The sequence below is a fragment of the Cygnus atratus genome, chromosome 3 (assembly GCF_013377495.2).
Source record: "Cygnus atratus isolate AKBS03 ecotype Queensland, Australia chromosome 3, CAtr_DNAZoo_HiC_assembly, whole genome shotgun sequence".
Classification (NCBI taxonomy): domain Eukaryota; kingdom Metazoa; phylum Chordata; class Aves; order Anseriformes; family Anatidae; genus Cygnus; species Cygnus atratus.
In genome coordinates this window covers 112240491-112260847 of record NC_066364.1, presented here as the reverse complement: position 1 = coordinate 112260847, position 20357 = coordinate 112240491, and the positions used below count along the sequence as shown (strand labels likewise).

General features: G+C 39.7%; 1 protein-coding gene across 2 annotated transcripts in view; it reads left to right on the top strand.

Moving 5' to 3' along the window:
- The window catches only part of MACROD2 (mono-ADP ribosylhydrolase 2), an 861356-nt gene that overhangs the window by 778926 nt on the left and 62073 nt on the right, over positions 1–20357 (top strand). Inside the window, exons 10-11 of one of the 2 annotated variants that reach the window (XM_035553017.1) lie at positions 10723–10758; positions 19284–19364. In XM_035553017.1, coding sequence (XP_035408910.1) covers positions 10723–10758; positions 19284–19364 — 117 coding nt within the window. Of the gene's footprint in view, positions 1–10722; positions 10759–19280; positions 19365–20357 lie in introns of both variants that reach the window. The other variant, XM_035553016.1, reaches the window with a different exon arrangement.

Genomic DNA, 20357 nt, shown 5'->3' with positions numbered 1-20357 from the left:
AAAGTCTTTAAGGAAAGACTTGCTGTAAATTTGAGCTGATAGCACACTTTCTGAATGTTCACAGGAGAGAATAACACGGAGATATTACTTTAGGCTTAGAGGAAAACCATTGAGACATTTTTAAATGTGCATCTCACGTTCAGAAACATTACGAAATACATCTACTTTAATAGATGTGGACAAAAATGCTTAGAAAGAAGAATATATTCTTGGAGTTATATACATAAATAGTTATTTCATTAAACCCTGGTGCATTAATAAATCCAAAAAGACATCCTAGTGCTTGAGCTAGTCAAGTGATAATGAAATGAAGCTAGAGTTACACCTCAGTGCATTAGAGTAAGTGGAATATAGATATAGGGAAATTGTTCCATTAGTTGAACATATCATTAGACCTATTTTGAGAGTGGAATGCCAAAGAAATTAGTCGAGTAATAGTACTGATATTAAGACAACTGCCAAGAACCTTGTCATTTGCAAACTTTAAATATATAGGGGAAGAGGCAGACTTCTAAGTAATTTCATATCTTAGGAGTGTAGCATAGCTGTTCAGTAACAGACCAGTTGTCACAGGCTCAATGTTTCAGATCTAATCTCAGTAAGCAGTAGCCTGTGCAGAATCTGAGCCAAAGCCGGTGTGCTCTAAGGGGAAGCACTGCATAAGCTTTAACTCAGAGTCAGGATCTCATCCCTGTGATGGCCCAGAAAAGTTTTAGAAGGTAAAGGTCCTGATCCACACAGAATTTAGTGTTGAAGCACTGGGGTTTTGCTGAGAAGTTTTTGTATGCTCTTGTTGAAAAAGAGCAAGGATGAAAGACTCTGTAGGACAACCAACCTTCTGTACTTAAAATGAATCACTGTTTTAACATAATAGGTGAGGCAAACAGCGATATTTTTTTTTTTCCTTTTACCAGTTGTGTCCTATCTTCTAGTGGAATGAAATAGCTCCGATATCCTCCCTTCATCTGTGTTGGGAAATTCTCTCTGCTTAATCTGAGATGATGTCTTGCCACATATCTTTCGGGCAAATAAAATGCCCTTGCCTGTAATCCTGGCTCAGATGTGTAGTTCTTACATTGCTGGAGTCATTGCTACTGGTATTATGCATGAACTTTCCGGGAAAGCAGCTGATACTCGTATCATTTTTTCTTTTGGAATTCATTGTTTCTTCTAACACAATTCTATACAGAGCCTGGAATCTAGGCATTACTTTTATTGCTAAATATATATTTATAAGACCTACCAGAAAATGGTATAAAAGCAGTCTCCCTTGAAAAACTTACCTTACAGTGATACGTGTTTCTACGATGCTATTCATGTGAGTAAAATTAAGCACATTTGTAAACAGTTGCCAGCTGGAGGCAAAGACACCGTATTTTTCTCCTGTATCCTGTGTATACCTAACTACTTAATATGTCAGATAGATAATCTTGTGGGGACCTTCAGCAAATGCCTACTTTTCATGGTGACTGTTGTATATTATGAAAGGTTTATTTTAAATTGTAATGCTTAAGGTATTTCTAAATCTACCACCTGTTATCAGTGGATTGGAGTGGGTAATCGTTTTTTCTGAAAATGTTCTTTAGACAAAAATACTGTTATAAAAGGTACATATTGTGAAGCCGCCGCATTCCAGTTTATATTACATTCTTACTAGTTTAAACATAGTAACAAAATTACTTCACTAAAGCATCACTAAAATTGTTAGAGAGGAGAGGTTTGCACTTTTATTAGGCCAATTGATAGATGGAAGATGCAAGCTTTTAGACTCCGTGTCCTTTCAGAGCTAATGAAAGGATGCTGAGCCCAAGAGCTTGTTCATTTTTTCTGAGCCATATCAGTTGGTGTTGAGAGAGAAATTGCTTCTTGAAAAACTTTCTCTCCCTTCTATTCCAGGTTATGACATTTATTCCTTTTTTTGCCTTTTTCTTTTTTTTTTTTTTTTGCCTTTACCCTGGTTGTCCCGTGTGTCCAAAGCAATGTGAGTAAGAACCACTGCCCCATATTAATCCTTCCGTTACTTCAAGAGGATGCACAACTAGGAAGTTGTGCATAAACGTGCAAATACATTATAATTGCAGAGGAAATTCATTGTTGAGAGATATACCGGGCTTGGAGTCAAGCTGGAAACTGTCTAAATGCCTGAATGAAGGGCTTTGTGTTAAGATGGCAGATCCCTGCACTAATACGTGGGTGAACTGTTAAGCAGAGATTGTGATTCCTGAACTGGCATTGAGGAGCATTGCCCTCTCCTTTTAATGTGGCACTGGGACTACAGTAGGCCTCAGCGTGAGCGAAAGAATCATAAGTTAGCCTTTCATAAGTAATCCTGTATCAAATGGGTAATTCGTTTGATAAATTTAGCCTTTCTATTTGCATTTGCAATGTTCATGAGCAGATTCGTTGAGTTAATTTGTCACCTGAATGCATTCCACAAAATATTTTTCATAGGCTGTTTTACTGCGTGGATAGGTGCCAGATGGTTTACTGGAAGTCCCTGATATCCTTTATTTGAGGTCTCACCTGGGTAGGGGTTTGCCTCGTAAGTCACGTGGCTGTGGTTTCTGGCCAGTTCAAGCCTCCAGGGCCAGAAGCTCAGAAGCACAATTTGGGAAGTCTGCAGGCCCGTTGGCCTTCTCCCTGCCACCAAGGGCCTCCCTGAGGGCAATGGTGGTGGCAGCTACTTTCTCTGTCCCCAGGCAGAGTTTTCAGGTTGTATTCACAGCTGATAACCACCCGTGTCTCTTGCAGGTTTGATCTAGAGGACTGTCAGGCAGTGTTCCCCCCTTCTGTAGTGTTCCTTGGCAAAGCTTTAGCTCCATGCCACCATTTAATGCTCTGCCCAGCTTGGAAGTCAGTGGGGAGTCTTATGTTCAGGTAGCGATGAGTGAGGACTCTTTGGTGGGTGGAAGGGACCAGTGGTTTTGGCAAAGCTGTGTGGCAGACGGATGGTGATTTCACATGGAGGGGAAATGTTGGCTGAGTGACAGACCATACAGATGTTCAAAATGTCCCCCCACACTCCTTCAAGCTTTGTTTATTTCGGAGGATGTCATCCTCAGATAGCACCTTCAGGCCCAGTCCCTGAAGGGCTTTATTCAAAAAAGTCGTGGAGGTGGCACAGCCCCACTGTTTGCAGTGATGGTTCCTTGTCCCTCGGTAGCGCAGGCGTCAAAGGAAGCACCACCTGTATGGGGAGCTGGAGGAGCCCGTGCACCAGAATAGGATGCTGGCTTTGCTCTAGTTCTCCCTTGCAGTGCATGCGGGTCCTGACAAAGTGCACTCCAATGTGAAAAGGGTGTTGTAAAAATTGTTCTTAATCCAGAAGTTTCATATAGCCATAAGGCTTAGAATATCCACCCATTTCACCATGTCTGAAGCAATTTACCTCATAAAAATCTCAAGCTAAAATCTGAAGGTATTCATAAAACTGTGAGATGAAGTTTTTCTAGGGTCTTCTGTCTTCAATAGGCACAACAGTGATGGTGCCAGTCCTACCCCACATTGAGGTTGTCTTTCTTAGCTCCTCTGGCCAGTGTCTCAGTCTTCCAGATCATCTGTAGTGCAGGAGGATGAACAAGGAACAGCTCAAGACCAGTGCTTTGGAGGCACACACCAAGAGGGGGTCCCAGCTCCTTCTAACATGACAGTGGTTTTCCAGTACTTAATGAAAAGCTAATGGGGAGTTTTCTGCTTCGGTCTGAATCGTAACAAGACTTCCCTTCTGAATTATTTCCTGGCTGTCTGCTGACAGAGCAGTGCTCTAGTATTTGGCTGTGTTTTGAGTATCGGTCACCTCAGGCCTGGGGCTTGAATCCTTTGGTTGTACACGGTTTGACAAGGGCTCGTGGTATTGTCTGCTATAATATGTTCTATAGAAAATTGTTTGCCTTGTCATTCTTGATAGTAGCAACAGCACTGCTTGGATCAGGATATGAACAGACAATGGAACTGTAGTGTACTTCAGTGCTATTGCTAGGAGCTTTTGGTCTGCAAAGTGAAGTAACTGCTCCCTCTTTTTTGTTTTCTGTGAATGTTTTCCTTCCCTTGTTTTGTGAGAGTGACTATAGAGCCAACAGTGAGCCCAGGAATCAGGGGAAACGGCTGTTTCGAAGTATTTGTCAACTTGCTCTACAGTCCTGAGCTCTCCAGCTCCTGGTGGATAAGGGCCTCATTGAAACAGTGAGGTGGCAAGCGATGACAATGCCCTGTGAAGTATGGGGGTTGTACAGATGCAAGGATCGGGCTGCTGCATGGGAGAGGGCAGGGAAGATGATGAGCACAGTAATTACAAAGTGAATATGGAACCATTGTTTACCATCTCTTGTGACACAAGGTATCCCCGGGTAATGATGAATCAGGATGACAACAAAAAGGAAGTTATTTTTCACCTAATACGTAGGGAGTAGGAACACTTGCTGGGAGGTGCTGGGGAGCTTGTAGGGCTTTGAATACAGCTGAAAGGAGGATTAGCTCAACCAACAGAGGCCTGGTCCAACAGTGGCTATTAATCAGCGTAGTCTATACATAACCTTATGGAAGAAGCTGCTAGGGGGAAGGGAAATGTGTTGCTGTTCTGTTCAGTCCTCCGCACGTGGATGCCTGGCACGAGAAGGTAAACAAACATAAGCCTTCTCTGCATAATATCTTCTGGGTATGCATTTTTGAACAGGCATCTTTTCTTCCTGCTGCATTGCATGGTGTTGTATCCCACATAAAACATTCCAAATGCATTTCATGTCATGCTCAAAAATATCCCATCCTCTCCGGACACTGATGCTGAGTCACTTCACGTGCTTGAGTGCTTCTAATTGCCAAGGATGCAGTTAAATTTGTGTTTGTCTCATTTGATTGCCTCTCTCTTAGGTTACTGATGAGATTTTGTTAGAAGCTTGTATCTGCATGTGGTGACACATTTCTAAAACATAACATTTTGTGAATACTACACTAGCATATAGGTGGGTGAGAAATCCACTTTAGCATTTGTGTAAACAAAACTCAGTTGTTTTCAGTATTTTAGGGCATGGAACAAAAAAGGAAGTTCTGAAATAGGTTCTTTTCTTAAAAAGTATGCATACTTTCCTGAAGAGTGCCTTGTGCCTCTTGTGTAAGGTAGAAGCATCTGGGAAACAGAAATCCAGATCTGATCCTGGCTGTGAGCACCACTTCCTGCACTGGAACAATGTTGTCCAGTTCACTCGCAGTGGGAATGGCAGCTGCTGCATCTCCTCTGTATGCAGCTGGGGCTCATAAGGGTATATGTATTTTACTGCAGATCAAGTGATACGATGCATAAAAGAAGCCATCCATGTGGTGACAAAAAGAAAAAAAGCCTTCTTAGAAGGCTGGTACTAAGGATTTCTATTTGATATGGTTTCAAAAGCTACAAACATTTTACATTCAGTGAGACTCCGGTGTTATGGGACTGGTGTAACTAAGCAACACAGGAAGAAAAACTGCACCGATGCTGCAGTAAGGCCAGGATGTACAGTGTGTATCAGTGGAAATGTCTTTATAATCAAACCAGACTAAACAAAATTTGATTAAACTTGCTTAGTGTCAGGTGGGGGGCCTGTGTAATGCCTTTTGCTCTGTGTGAGGGATTATGGGATACAACTGCTCAGAACCGAAAGAAGCTCCACATCTCCTTCCAAAGCAGAAAAATGTTATTTTTGTTTGTTTGTATTCTTATTGTTGTTGAGGCTCTTTTTATTTTGCCATTTTTTGGTTACTTTGTTGTTGTTCTTTCCATTTTCGTTTTTGTTCTTCTTCCTGTGTGCATTTGAAGATGAGGGAAAGCTTTATGGAAAAGATGTTTTTACAGGTAGAGGTGCTAAGAGTCAGGCTGGGCTTAGTTGATCCCATCTGGCAGAGGTTTCCAAATCTGCTTTTTCTTAAAGAAAATGTTCCCCTTTTCTGTGCTCTTGGTCAGTCCGTTTTACTCTGTCAGAGGAGAGCGGAGTTGGAGAGGTCAGGACAATCAAACGAGCTTGTGAGCTCCTACATTATTGTGAGCCTTGTATGGACCTACAGGCTTTATCAAGCCCCAGGGTGTTCTTGTGTGTCTTATTTTGCTACAATAATGGCCAGTCTTTTATATTGAGATGGAGATAGAGTCCGTATGCTATTATGAAGATCCTGTTGGGTAGTAGCAGTGGTCCTGCGCTATCAAAAAGAAGTGATTTTCAATTGGAAGTAGACTAGATGAATGATTAAAAAGCTTCATAAGGCTGTTCATATAATTGCACAGATAGAGGGATGAAGCTTTGGGGCAAAGTTTCAGAAAGACAAGTGTAGTAAAGAAGAATAAGGAGAGTGAAAACCCACTCGGTCTTTTCCACTTCTGGGAATCTGATGTTATCGTGGTTTAGACAGTTTGCAGCAGGCTGGTACCCTGATCCACACTGCCACCTGATCCACAATTTGACAAAAACCTTTTCATTTGAGCAAGTGGAGACTGCCCTAAAATGGGATCCATCTTTCTCCATGTCTTGAAACTCGAGTACCACACATCTTCTGTTACTCTGGTGGAAAATGTATGGGCAGGTTGTGAAGTTCCTGCTAGGCAAATGCTTGAGGGCAGGAACTTTTTCAGCTGGAACCCTGTTTTAGTGTAACAAATAAAGCTGTGGGACAGCTGCAGCTGTCAGTGCTGAAAACTTTTATGTATTTTTAATTTTTGTTTTGAGGCATCGGCAGTATAATCACCAGTTTGTCCCTTCAGCCTCCTGTACAGCTCATCTCATTGCTCCGCTTGCCGTTGTGCTGTGTATACAGGCTGCAGAGGGGAGTTTGGGCCACCCCACCGTGCTCTCCCAGCCCCTCCGGCAGTTACCTTCAATCCATGGAACTGCTCTTGCATGAAGGTGCAGGCTGAGACATGTGGGTAGGCTGGATATCAGGAAGCAGCAGGAAGTGCTGAGAAGATGGACAAATACTGAAGGGTGAGACGAGGAAGCTGAGGAAAGGTAGAAAGAGGGAAGCAGAAAGGAGCCAGCAGCATGCAGTACTGCGGGGGGTTACTGGGAGCCTGGGATGCAGGTCCTGAATGCAGATCAGACAGCTGCCTCCCGCAGTTTGGAGCTGGCCCTCCTGTAAGGGCTCTTCAATGCATGCACGGTTACAAATAAAAGGTTTTTGTATAGCGCTGACTCTCAGCATGCTAACACGAAGAACAATGCGAATAGAAGCGTGAGCAACAAGGAGGAGGTTTAATGGCTTTGGGGATTAGCAGCGGTATTTAGAACCTTTCACCTCTTTGTTCCTAACACTAATCTTAACACAGATTCATCGTTTTAGCCATCTGGCTTGTGTTTGTGTGTATACAGTGACTAGTGAGACAGAGAAAGAACCTGACCAGCAAGGCAAAAGTAAAAAAACGTATATGACAGAAGAAGGCATCTTCTTCTGTGTCAGTAGGAGCAGGTACAGTGCAATCATTCTGTTTCACCAAGCTCAGCAGGTAACGAGAGAGGGGAATGAAAGAGTAGCTGACATCTCTTGATACATGAATCTACCACAGAGCCTGTGACTTAAACAAATGTGTGTGTGCTGAGCAGCTTGCACCCAGTTGCAAAGCTCCGTGATCTTATGAGATATAGTTAGCCCAGATACTGTGAGAGTTAGAGTGCCAGTTTCAACCACAGGTTGACTCCGTCCTGCAAATTGTTTTATAGTTGACTAGAAAGTGTTCTCCCATATCTTTCCACCTTCATTTTATATACCATAGCCCAACCGTTTTTGGAAAATTTTGTGCTCTCAAACTTAGGAAATGTTTTGGATTAGATGGCTTCCTTGTACCCTAAGTCTTGTAAATACTGATGTGAATTTTCGTGGGAGTGGGCTGACCCTTGCAGGGAGTCACTGTCAGTTTCTCTCCCACTCCAGGCTGCAAGGTCTGTTATTTTTGTCCAGCAAGAGCCAAGGTAGCACTGCCCAAAATCTGGAGTTTTAATTGGGGAAACCACGTGAAAGGTCACTGCTCTTCTCTGCCAGACACAGGAGTAACGAAGAATGAGTACGTGTGCATACACTCAGAACATGTTTTCCTATTAAATTGAATTTTTCAAGAGCTCTTGAGTACAAGTGAGAGTTACAGAGGGCCTCGCCTCTGTGCTTTCAAGTGTGAGAGTTTGGGGAAGGAATACTGACCATTTATCTTCAAGGAAATGGTTACTGGCATCAAAGATTCACTCTAGGGTTCTTCTGTGGTTTTACTCAACTTTGCTTTGGGAATGACAGTCTGGTTTGCTTCGGTTTGAAATATGTATCACTCTAGAAAGCTTATTCTACATGGGGTAAAAATGTGCACCGGGAACATGAAAAATAAACCTAGATATTACAGAGCTGATTTAAAGCAAGTTTGGCACTGATTTAGCCTTATATTATGTATGTAGAGCTTCAGTAAAAAATAAAAAAAAAAAAAAAATTTTATTTGCTTTTACTACTTCATAACCGGTAACCCAGAAACTGTCTGTAATATCATACTTCTGGGCAAAAAATGAAAGAATTCTGGACATAAATTTCTAAAATAATTGGTTTTGGCATAGATCTCTGACAGCTAAACATGGTGTTTATCACTTTAGCCAGCCACACCAAGGTCAGTGAAAGACTGCTTTATATATGACAGAGAAGCACTTCCACCAGATGCATTAATAACATGAGAATAAGAATTATAGACACGTGAAATGACTGGGGAGTGCTGTGTGCCAAAAGAAACTCAGACTCAGATATCAGTTGGGGCAGAATTTTCAAAGGCACCTGGAGATCATGTCACAAAACAACTGGGAGCCCATCTCCCATTTTAAGAAATGATGTAAGGACTGTACTGCCTTTCAGCGAGACTTAGTTTCTTTTTCCAGAAAAAAAACCAGCACTTAATTCACAATAAGTTCACAAAAGAAGTCTTTGCCTCTTCATATTTATGTTGCATAATGACTTCACTACTTTTTAATAACATCAGATTTCTTGTCTGTGTCCATTATCACCAACTTAGAAGCTATTCAGTTGCTTTGGGAATTTCATATTCCAAGTCATTTACAGAACTATAATTAAGAACTTCCACAGAAGACCAGGTGATATATGTATGTTAAGATATTATATTATGCTGATTTAGTGTCAAGTTGTAGATTAATTTGAAATTGTATCATGCTGGTTTCATTAGAAATGCTTCCATGGATAGAACATGTTATTGGAAACTGAATAATTAATAAGCTTTGTATTAACCAAATGTTTTCTGAGTGGTTTGTTGAAAAATGTCAGGACTCTGTTTGAAAATCCTGGCTCTATTGAAGTCATGGCAGAATTCCCACTGGCTTCCTTCAACAATATTTCTTTATCTCACAAGCTACTTGTCAAAGCTCCTTAAAGTTTCTGCGTACAAATTTTTTTGTACAATAGGGGTCAATACGCCGTTTTGAACTCCAAAGCAATCGTTTGCAGAATAAGGAGAAAAGAAGTGAAATGTGCAGCAACTTTGTTCAGTTCTGATCCTTTGTGCCAGACTGAAGTGTACTCGAGAGAAATGTAACCTGCTGTCATTTAGTGCCTTCTACATGTCCTGCCCTCCAGGCCATGTCTGACTGCAATGGGAGGGGGCAAAAGATAGATACAGGTCAATCGACCGTAGATTCAGAAGTTCCCATAAAAATTCTCCAGCTCACGGTTATTTTGTTTTAATGTTTTGATTCAAGCATAACTCCCAGTGGAGGCCTCTGTTATTAACTGATTGTTCTCTTCTCCTTGTACTTAAAATAAGTTTTCAGGCTCCAAATCATGATGAAAGCAGAGCTTCAGTCCTCCTAGTGTGTGTCACAGCATTTGAATCTCAGTGGAGTTTATGGCATAAAGATCTGATCCTGTAAATTAGGACTTAAACACTACTGATAGTTTCCAAGACCATTGATCACAATACTGCAGAACTGCTCGGGTTCAAATGGTGGTCATGATATGCACATACACAAGTAGTTTGAAAGATGTAATGCTTTAGGCAGAAATTGTAGGCTTGCTACAGAATTTGCACCTTCCCAAATCCATTAAAAAGGATATAAATACAGTCTATATGAATTAGCAACCCAGTTGTCAAACTTCTGTGGTCAATAAGCTCTCCACTACATGATTAAAGCTCTGAAACGTTGTATTATTAGATGTTAACAAAGGCTAATTCCACCTCCACCACCCCGCCTCATCAAAACAGCTTGTGGTAAGAAATATCTTTGTTCCCAAAATGTAATTTTTTTCCAAAGGAACCTGCTTTCTGCATATATCATCTTAATAATTGTATGTGAATTTTGAGAGGGAACTTCTTTACTGTGAGGGTGACAGAGCACTGGAATTGGTTGCCCAGAGAGGTTGTGGAGTCGTCTTCTCCGGAGATATTCAAAACCCACCTGGATGTCATCCAGCGCAATGTGCTCTAGGTGATCCTGCCTGGTAGCGGGGTTGGACTAGATGATCTTCAGAGGGCCCTTCCTACCTCAACCATTTGCAGAATTCTGTATATTATGCAGAATTTTATTGCCTATCTTTGTGCCCTGCATTCCCTGCATCTGCGTAGTAAAAGTCTAGAATCAAAACTTTCTTTTCCCATCTCTCTCCAGATCTCATAACAAAATGTTAAATGGGAGGAGGTAAGCTAGGATATGTGGAATTTGAATCATGGAATATTTTTTTAGATGTTTCCTGATATTAATTATTTGCCATTTTTTTTTTTTTTTTTTACAGATGATAAAGAAGAGACTGAGATGAGTGAAGAGACAGGTGAGTAAGCAGTATTTTATGCCCAAACATATCACATTTGGGAAGCATGAACCAAACTGAGAACGTTCTTAAAACTAATTGCCTTGGTTGTGATAAGCAGTGTCAATCATTTATTGTCAACATTATAACAGTTTTCTCTCTTTTTTAACATAATGTAGGGAAAAACATCCCTGATGATAAATAATACATAGTAAGAATGGCTGAGACTAACTTTTTAATATCATCTGTTACGAGCCTCTGGGTTATCTCTTACTTTTTATTAGTAAATAGTTTGAACGTGAATGGGAAATAATTAAAATTCTACAGTCTCTTTGTAAAAAGGTGTTAATATAGCAATTCTTGAGTCATTTGCAATTGTGATTAGTGGCCATGATTTGTTTGCAATGAAAACAGTAGCAAAACTCTCCCAGCAAACACTTAAACTGTGACTGGACAATATTTCAGAGTACTTTTTTTCCTGGGGCTGACTATTGATTGTTGGAGTACTTGCCTTGTTATCACCTGCCAGTTAGACATCAGCCAATTTTCAGCTCATCTAATGGTGTGTTTGTCCAGCCAATGCTTCTGAGCATCTCAAAATGCTGCAATACCTAGTAGCAAAAGCTATACAAAACTGTATTATATGTACCGTTCTCCTATTGTCCACTGAGCCAGTCATTTCTTCACAGAATGAAGTCAGGTTGGTCAAGTATAATTTGCCCTTGCTAAATCCATGTTGACTACTCCCAGTTACCTTCTTGTCCTTCCTCACCTGTTTGGAAAAGGATTCCAAGAGAACACGATACATGTTCTTCCCATGGACTGAAGTTAAAGTGACTGCTTATACTTCTCTTGATATCCTCCTCCATGCCTTTCTTGAAGGTTGATGTAACATGAGCCTTTTTCCAGCTGTCAGGGATGACTTTTTTTTTTGGATGATAAACAGCAGCATTTGAATCAGATCAACCATCTCAGCTCCTCCAGGCTATCATTAGCCTGCAGCCTCTCTGCTCTTGGCTGCTCCTCTACTTCCCAAATGACGCTGGAATGTGTGGGATCTGGGAGTGGGCTTTGCCCATGAGCTGAGTACCTCAAGCTGTTTCATATTGTCTATTACTAGGTTGCCTCCCCATTCATCCAAAGAGAAATATTTTGTCTGAACCAGCTTTTGCTAATAGCACGCTTGTAGGATCCCTTTGTGTTATTCCTCATGCCCCTACTTGGTTTTAGCTGCTGCTGGTCTTGGCATTCAGTCTTCCTGATTGCATCCCTGAGTACCTTTCTCCTCTCCTTTTGTTGCCTGTCACTCACTGTCTCTTTCTGTGTTCTAGTTCATGAAGTTCCTTGCTTATGCAAGTGAGCTTTCTGCTGAAATTCCCAGTCTTTCTGAACAATAAGATGGGTTGTTCCTCAGTCGTCAGTTCCTGGACATCCTTCTTCAGGCCAGCTCCTTAGCGCATTCTGTCTAATAAGCTGGAAGTGCAGAGTCCTTACTCTGTCCCTTACCTTCCCAGCTTTCTCCGGAACTCAGTAATTCCTTATCTCATGATTCTGGAAGCCCAAGTTGCTATCTCTGGCCACATTTGCTACTGATTCTCCCACATCTGAGAGCAGCATACCAAGCAGGGCATTACTTCTCATTCTCTCTAGAAAGAATTTGCATTATGGGTGGTCCAGGCACTTCCTGAATTGCTTACGCAGTCCTATGTTGCCCTCACAGCAGATGGCTCAGGGGTTAAAATCTCACATGAGCACTAAAGCTTCCAGTCAGAAGACTTCTACTAGGTGTTTGAAGAGAGCTCCATCCACTTACATTTTCTTGATCAGACTTTCTGTAACAGGCTCCACCACCATACCCTGTGTTACTTTCTCTGGTGACCTACACCTGGAGGCTCTTAATGGACTACTTCTGTTCTTTAAGAGACTTCTGTGCAGTTAAGGACCACCTTTTATATGCAGCAAGCGTAGCTTTCCCTACTCTTCTTCTCCACCTGCCCTCCATGACCAGCTAGCACCCTTCTGTGACAGTGCATCATGTGCATGTACTCCCAAGTCTCTGTGAGCCTGGTTGATCTGTAGTCCAGGAACTGTGCAGGAGCTTCTAGCTCTTCTCTTCATGGAAGGACATTGGAATCAAAAAGGAGAGACACTTGGAAAAAGGCAGAGACTATACCAGCCAGAAAACAGAGGTAAAAGCTTTTGAAGCAGTGTGTTGGCTGCTTAAATTGGCAGGATTGTCCTAAAGACAAATGGATTATGATGATTTATGCAGCCAGTTAATTAGCTTAGAAATTATAAATTCTTTAATAACAGTATGTATGCATTAATATGCAAACATGGATATACACAGATATGTGTTACTGTGATGGATTAGGACATTCTTTTATGGCTTTCTGGCCTGTTGATTTTATTACATATAATTGTAATTACTTTTTGGTATCAAGATTACTGGATAGGAACTTTCAGAGATTTTAATACAATTAGTGTGATTAATATAGTTGTACATATATACATAAAAGACGATAAATGAAGACTGTCATTATACAACAAACATTTGCCAAAGATTACCCTACAGTAGAATTTGCAGTATTCATCTAATGTTTCCAGTTTCATTTTTTACAGTTATCATGGCATGTATGCTTTTTAAAGTCCAATTATTTTGCATTTTTTGTCTTGTTGCTTTTATGGAGATTATGCAAATTACATTTTAAAAAGCATTTAAAATTAGAATTAAAAGGAAGTATATTTCCACTTAATAACCAGTCTTTTCTTTCTTGCCCTGTATCCTTCACAGCTTCATTAATTTAGGTGAAGCTGCGTAGCTGCTCTGGGAAATAATCATTGAATTAAGTTTTTTGAGGAAGATATTCCCATACATATCTGCCTTTTTGTGCATATGAGACAGATGAGATCACAGCTTCTCCCACAGGTTTACTTGTAGGGTGCTATGAACTTCAATTTGGTCCTTTCTTTCTGGGAATCAGTGCATTGATTGTCAGCAATCAATAGCTATATGGCCAAAAAGAAAAATCTTCTGTATATCTACTCCAGTAGATGGGAGTTCTGTCATCTTGACTTATCTGTGTATGCACTTTTTAATGATTGCAAAACGCATTTGCGGGAGTTATAAATGCATACATAATTTCTGCACTGAGGAGAGTTTTTGGTTTTATGTTCAAATAGTTATCAGTTGAAAGAGATCTACTTTTAACTATTATGAGGGAAAAATAGAGTATGAACATCTAGTCACCTCTTCAAGATAATAATTGAATAATCATTCTTCATTCCACTTGACTTCATGGGTCATGACTCCAGCAGATGGAATCAGCAGTTAGCACCAGTATTGATGACCCTGTTTTGTTGAGCTGTCCATATCCAATCTGCTTTGGGGTTATTTCTCCAATTCCTGTGGTGTTTGTTTGGTTTTCGGTTTTGTTTTTGTTTTTTAAGAGGGAAAAGAGACAAAAAAAGAAAAAAGAAAAAAAAAAGAAAAAGCAACTGTTGGATTCATGGAGAGCACATGCTTCAGGCTACACACATGTACAACCTTTGGCAGAGATTTATGTATGCTAAGTTTCTCCTAAATCCATGTGCCTACAGCACGTCGTTGGCTAGGTATTTCTGAGGGGCCAATATCTGGCCAAGAGAAAACATGGAGAAGCACAGGGACTCAAATGAAATGTAGACTCACTGTACCAATTTCAGTTTGAAGAATCTAGTAGAACGATGTGGATATTACAGAATCAGTCCTAATTAAAACCCGGTGGTAAGAGTTATAGGGGAAAAAAAGCTGATCCTGGTCTGGTGTCAGCTAAAGTTAGTGGGAATATGTCCAATGGTTTCAGTACTCAGCGATTTAGGCCTTGGGAATGGCTAAAGAATTAGCCAGGAGTAAGGAATAACAGATGACCAAATGTGCATCTTACTGAGTGATGTACACATTATAAAAGTAATCTCTGTCTTGTGTTTCTACCACCCTGAAGTACAAATATCTCATTACTTGCACAAAGGCCTTTCTTTCTATGATTTCTCTTCAAAATAAATAAGGGAATATCTTAATTGCATGTCTGCCAGGTAATGTCCATTAATTTCTGTGTTAATATTATACAATTAAACAGACAAGAATGATCATTTTGGTGAGTTAATCACATAACGTCACTGCATATATTGGAAATACTAGAAAAAGAAAAACATTTGAAAATACAAATAGCCTAGTCTTATTAAGTATACATACTCAAGACCACCCTTTTAATGGCATTTAACTTACAGGATTTTAACCCATCGGTTTGTTATTCTGGATGCTGTTTCTTGTAGCAGCTGCTAGCTTAACTGCACCATTTAATTCAATGAGCTTTGATATTATCATATTTTATATGGCTTGCTGTTAGAATGGCTTGAGGCAAAAGGGCAGATACAGTACCAGGTATGGACTTGTGCAGGTGTACATCTCAGCTTTCTGTTATGAGTGATACCCTACAAAAGTAAAGAAAAAGACCAGATGACCTAATGGTCTTGTCTGCCTTTAACTTCAGGTTTTTAACACTGCAGAGTCATGATGCTTGATGTTTTCAGCCCCATTAAGGGAAGATTATTCTCAACTTTATCTTCTGAAGGACTTGGCTTTTATACCCATAGCTTCACATATCCATGCATAGAAGCGTGCAAAATAAGTCCTACTACTGCCATAATTGCGCAATTGCAGTGATTGCATCTGGAAATTACAGAACCGTGTGCTATTATGAGAAGCATAGTCCAGATACGGAATAATACTACATTATTATGCATGGACATAAGTTAAATCTCCTATCATTATTAAAAAATAAAAAAATAATAAAGTGTTTCAGTTCTGAAGCAATGTTCTCCCCAGCCTGTTTGGCTTCGCTCCCCACAGGGGGACCAAGGCCTTTTGGCCCCCTGTGTGTGAATGTTGCCACATTACTGTCTCTTGTTTCCCATCTAATAGTTGTTTATAGTTGTTTATAGTCTAATAGTTGTTTATAGTCTAATAGTCTATAGTCTAATAGTTGTTTATAGTCTAATAGTTGTCCTGCTGGTTATGCCATTTCTGTCCCAAGTATTCTACCTAACCACCTATTCGTTACTTCAGAAACTGCAGCCAGCTATAGGATGGCAGGCCAAAGGATCTCATTGACACTAACAAGAGAAGCACAATTATAAGCAATGCTGTATACATACAGTATTTCCTTGTACACTCCACTGTGTACACAGTCTTAAACTTGGACACATTTTTATTGGAGGAGACTTTCTCTTTTACTGAGTGGAAAATAGCAAACATTTGCACACAGTAAGATTTGGAAGCTATGAGGGATTTTGGAAATAGCTTATTTGGAGAGACACTGTCAGATCTAAGTGGTTTGTTGACCCTCTGTATTAGCCTACAAGGAAGAATAATTTCTACTAGTGTTAGATCTCAGAACACCTTTTGTACGGATGCTTATGCTCAGAAAAGCTTTGATTATGATCAATTCAGACACCTATCTAGGTGTTCTGTTTTTAAACAGAAATTTGCAAGCAGACAAAGAATTTGAGGTACTTGGCTCATGGGCAAAGACATGGATAATATTGTAGAGCAGAAAGGGTTAAGAGTTGGTGTTTTGACCACAACAAAAAGCCATTATTTTGAATCCTGCACAAATCCTTTTTCGTCTCTGAAATGACGGAAAACTGGTAAAAAGCAGTGAAATTGTGATTTAAATCTTATTCTCCTGGGATAGTGCTTCTACATCCTTTTGTGAGCATTTTAAGATCCTCTATAGAATGCAGAAAGACCATTTCTTTTGAGATAGTAACAGCTCTGACTTCTCTGAATATCAGCCTCCTCCTTCTCCGTCTTTGTGCTGTCAATTAAGATGTTGGTTGTACTATCTAATGTGTTCAGATACTCCTGAAAGACCTGGCTGGACACTTGCACTTAAGCTTGATTGACATTTGACTTGGGAGCCTAGAGGAAGTCTCACAGATTGGTTAGATGATAAAATTCATCATCACAGGGGTGAGTGTTGATTGAAACACTCCTATTGATTCAGTCCCCTGATGTGAATCATTGCCAACCAAAAAAGGGAAAATAGCAGGTAGTGCAGAATGGCATTAGAACCAAAGAGCCCATACATCAATATGGTCCATTATAAATATTCAAGTTATTTTTTAAAGGAACGGGAGAGTGTTGGCAGGAACAAATCTTTAAAAGCCTGGTTATTTCAGGATCTCTCTTTTGTATTGAAGTTCTTGTTGAATATCACTATTGCTCTTCAGTAACCCCTTTAAAAGTGTTGACCAAGTGTGTATTTCATGTATTTTTGCCTTTCTTTTTCCCCCACAGTATTTCTTGTGGTTACTTTTGCATTCTCAGCAGCCTGGAAATTGATCTTAGTATTTGCTTAGTACTTGAAAACTCGTTTCCCTCAAAATATTGTATTTGAATCTCAAATTCAGATGAACCCAGTTGATATGAACGTGGTCCTATGTTAAGTGCAGCCAGGACAGGTCTACTTCCTGATAGCAAGCCAAACCTCAAAGCATGTTCTGCTTTACAGCACATCACTTATTTACTGATCTCTAAGGGCCCTTCGTGCTTTGAGCTGTATGGAATTCTACAATGATACATAAATTCTGTGCTGGAAGCAATTTTTACAATATTTTGACAAGTTCAACAGTATTCAATTTGGACTTTAGGGGCTGAAATGTAATATTCATTCCTTAAAATGAAGCAAGTGAAATTGAATGTAATTGTTCACATGTAGATCTCCATTTTTGTTGACATTTTGAGCTGTGACTTCTTGTAAACTCTTGCCGGCTTCTAAATCCATGGCAGCTCTTTTAGGACTTAGGCACAGTAGAATAACCAGTGAATGTTTCCTAGGTTCCATATGGAGCCAATGATTTGCTTCCTTTTTGTCTCTCAAAAGAGCACAATCTTCCCTTTGACATTGCAAGTTCCATTTCCATTTCCTCATTTCTTTCATACCTTGTGTTTGGAAACCTTCAGCACTTTGGTTCTATGTACGTGTAGTTGTGTGAGGTCAGGAGAAGGTTACTGAAGGATAATATCTACAGCTGTTAGCAGAGCCAATTCCTCTATGAGAAACTGGACATCTGATTGCTGAGAGCTTTTTACAAATCCAGTGACATACGTAGATTATTGCATGCGGTATGTATGACAGCAGAAGAGATGGGAGGGTTCCCAACGTGAAGCAATTCATAACACACGTGTAAATTCTTTTTTTTTTTTTCCCAGTTGCTAATTAGGTAATTAGTTTGAAGTAATACTTTATCACAGCATGGCAATAAGGCTAGATCAAGCAAGGTCATGTGCTTTCCTAAGTTTCCTGGTTACAAGCATTCATTTCTTTCCAGCAAAAACAAAAAATACGTTTTCTTTAGGCTTTTCCTTCACCCTAGCCCTCAGTTGACCGTAAGGAACTGGGAGGTCTGATGGAAAGTCAAATGACAGAAAGTCATTTTCCCATCTCTGCTGAATAGATTCAATATATGTAAGGAATTGAGTTTTAATTGTCTGCCATTCTCTTCTTTCAGCCCAGGCTTTGGTTAAGCAACACCGAAGAATGTTCCAATTAGTGAGCTTGCTTTCATTAAATGTCTTAATTTACAAATACTTTTTATGATTAATTTCCAGGTTGGCCCCCTTTTTGTGCTAACAGACTTTCTGTGCAACCAGTTTATGCCTTGAAGTCTGTCTTAGTAAACAAACAGTGATGTGATTTGATGCTTATGTGAAGACGACAAAATATTCTGAAAATGCTGTAGAAAACCTCATAATTTTTAGAATTTAACCAACTAATTTTAAATACCGGGAACTTCAATTTCTACGAGTAGGGAAAACCTTAAACTTCACTGGCCTCAGTTACTCTTCTGCTTAGAAGGATTTCCTTTTCCTCTATCTTCCTGTTGCTAGCAGGTTGGAAAGCTTTTTTTTTTTTTTTTCCTCCAACCAGAACATTTCTATCTCAAACTTTCATTTCCTTAACTTTACTTCACTATCAAACTTGCTTCCCTACCTCTCATTTCATTACTAATTTCAGTCGATATTAATTTGTTGCCATGTTATAACACTGAATGGAGAATTGAACTGAGACGGAAAAATCATTTCATTCAGATTATTTCTCCTCAGCTCTAAAATGCGGTATAATATATATTACTTTAAAAACTACAAATGAAAAAAATGTTTTTGTTTTGTTTTGTTTTGTTTTTTAAGTTTCTGAAGAGGTTAAGAGCCTGTAAGGAAGCAGGTCATTTTAGCATGAGCTTTCTTCACTGCCGCATGTGAAAGTTAGGGAAAGTCCAGTCCAAGCTGAAAGATAGCTATTACGATCCTTTTATAGCAGATGATGCAGTAATTAATTTTCATAATAGAAAGGTAGGCATCAGGCACTGGATGGAGTGCTGAGGTAAAATGTACTCACAGTTGCAATGTCACACATAGTAAAATTTGATACGATACCACAGTTTCAAAATTATGTATGTAATATTTTCTCTCTTTTTTTTTTTTTTTTAATGTTTTAAAGAAGGGTTGGAACAAAAAGGCCAGCTTCCATCTCCCACAAAGTGCAAAGCACAGCAGCCTGAGGAACTGCAAGATGATTCTGAAGGTAGGTGGTCTGACAGCTTTCAGAGCTATTAATCAATTTTATGTTTTGGGGGAAAAGTTTATCCTGAGTTCTTGTGAAAGAACTGGAATAATTTTATTTAAGAATGTTTTTTGCACACACTTGGAAAGTTCCTTTTCACCTAGATCATGACACTAATTCTTCCGAAGTGTATTTCATCTCAGTAGATTCAGAATTACAAATGGTATTTTTATTGATTATCGCTGATATAAAATGGGAAATTGTTACTGTTTTATATCTAACCTGTTCTGATTTTATGTAAGTAATAGAAAATAATTGCATGTTGTGCAGTGCTTGGGTCACTCTGGTTGCTTAAACTGCTCAGGTAAATCAACTACCCACAGCAATACACATATAATTCTTGCTTTCCTTCTCTACAAGAAAATTTTGCTGTATCCCTTTCCAATCCAGTTGTAGTGTTTATGGATTCAAATCTTACGCAGTACATTACATCTTTCCATGGTCAGAAGTCACAGATGCTTAATGTTGCGCCTACAGTGCTCTGGAAAGAGTGCTTTTCTGCACTCCAGTCTTCACAGGGCAGCTAATCCATGTGTACGGAGGCAAATGCAGTCTGTGTCACTCTAAAATTGGATCAAGGTATCTTTTCTAATGTGTATCTCATTGGGAGAGTTGCTAAAAGATGTTAACATCAAAGACTAATTTTCAGAGTGCAGAGTTTGACGTTGCTGTTCTATGTGCGGAAGAGCAAAACGCCCAAATGCTGCAGAATTCCCCTTAGGTGGAATACTTAAAAGGATGAACCTTAATCTTTAATCCATGACAGTTCCTTATCATGGATTCTCTTTGACCTAATGTTCCTAAATTGACACATCTCACTCTGCACCTCAACTGGTGGCTCCATGTTCTTCATCATTTTGACCTAGCGCTGTGCTTTCAGCTCCTAAAATATTCTGACTGGGGTATAGTGTGAGTCATAAAGAGCAGAAAAATGTTAACATCTATCACTTTAAG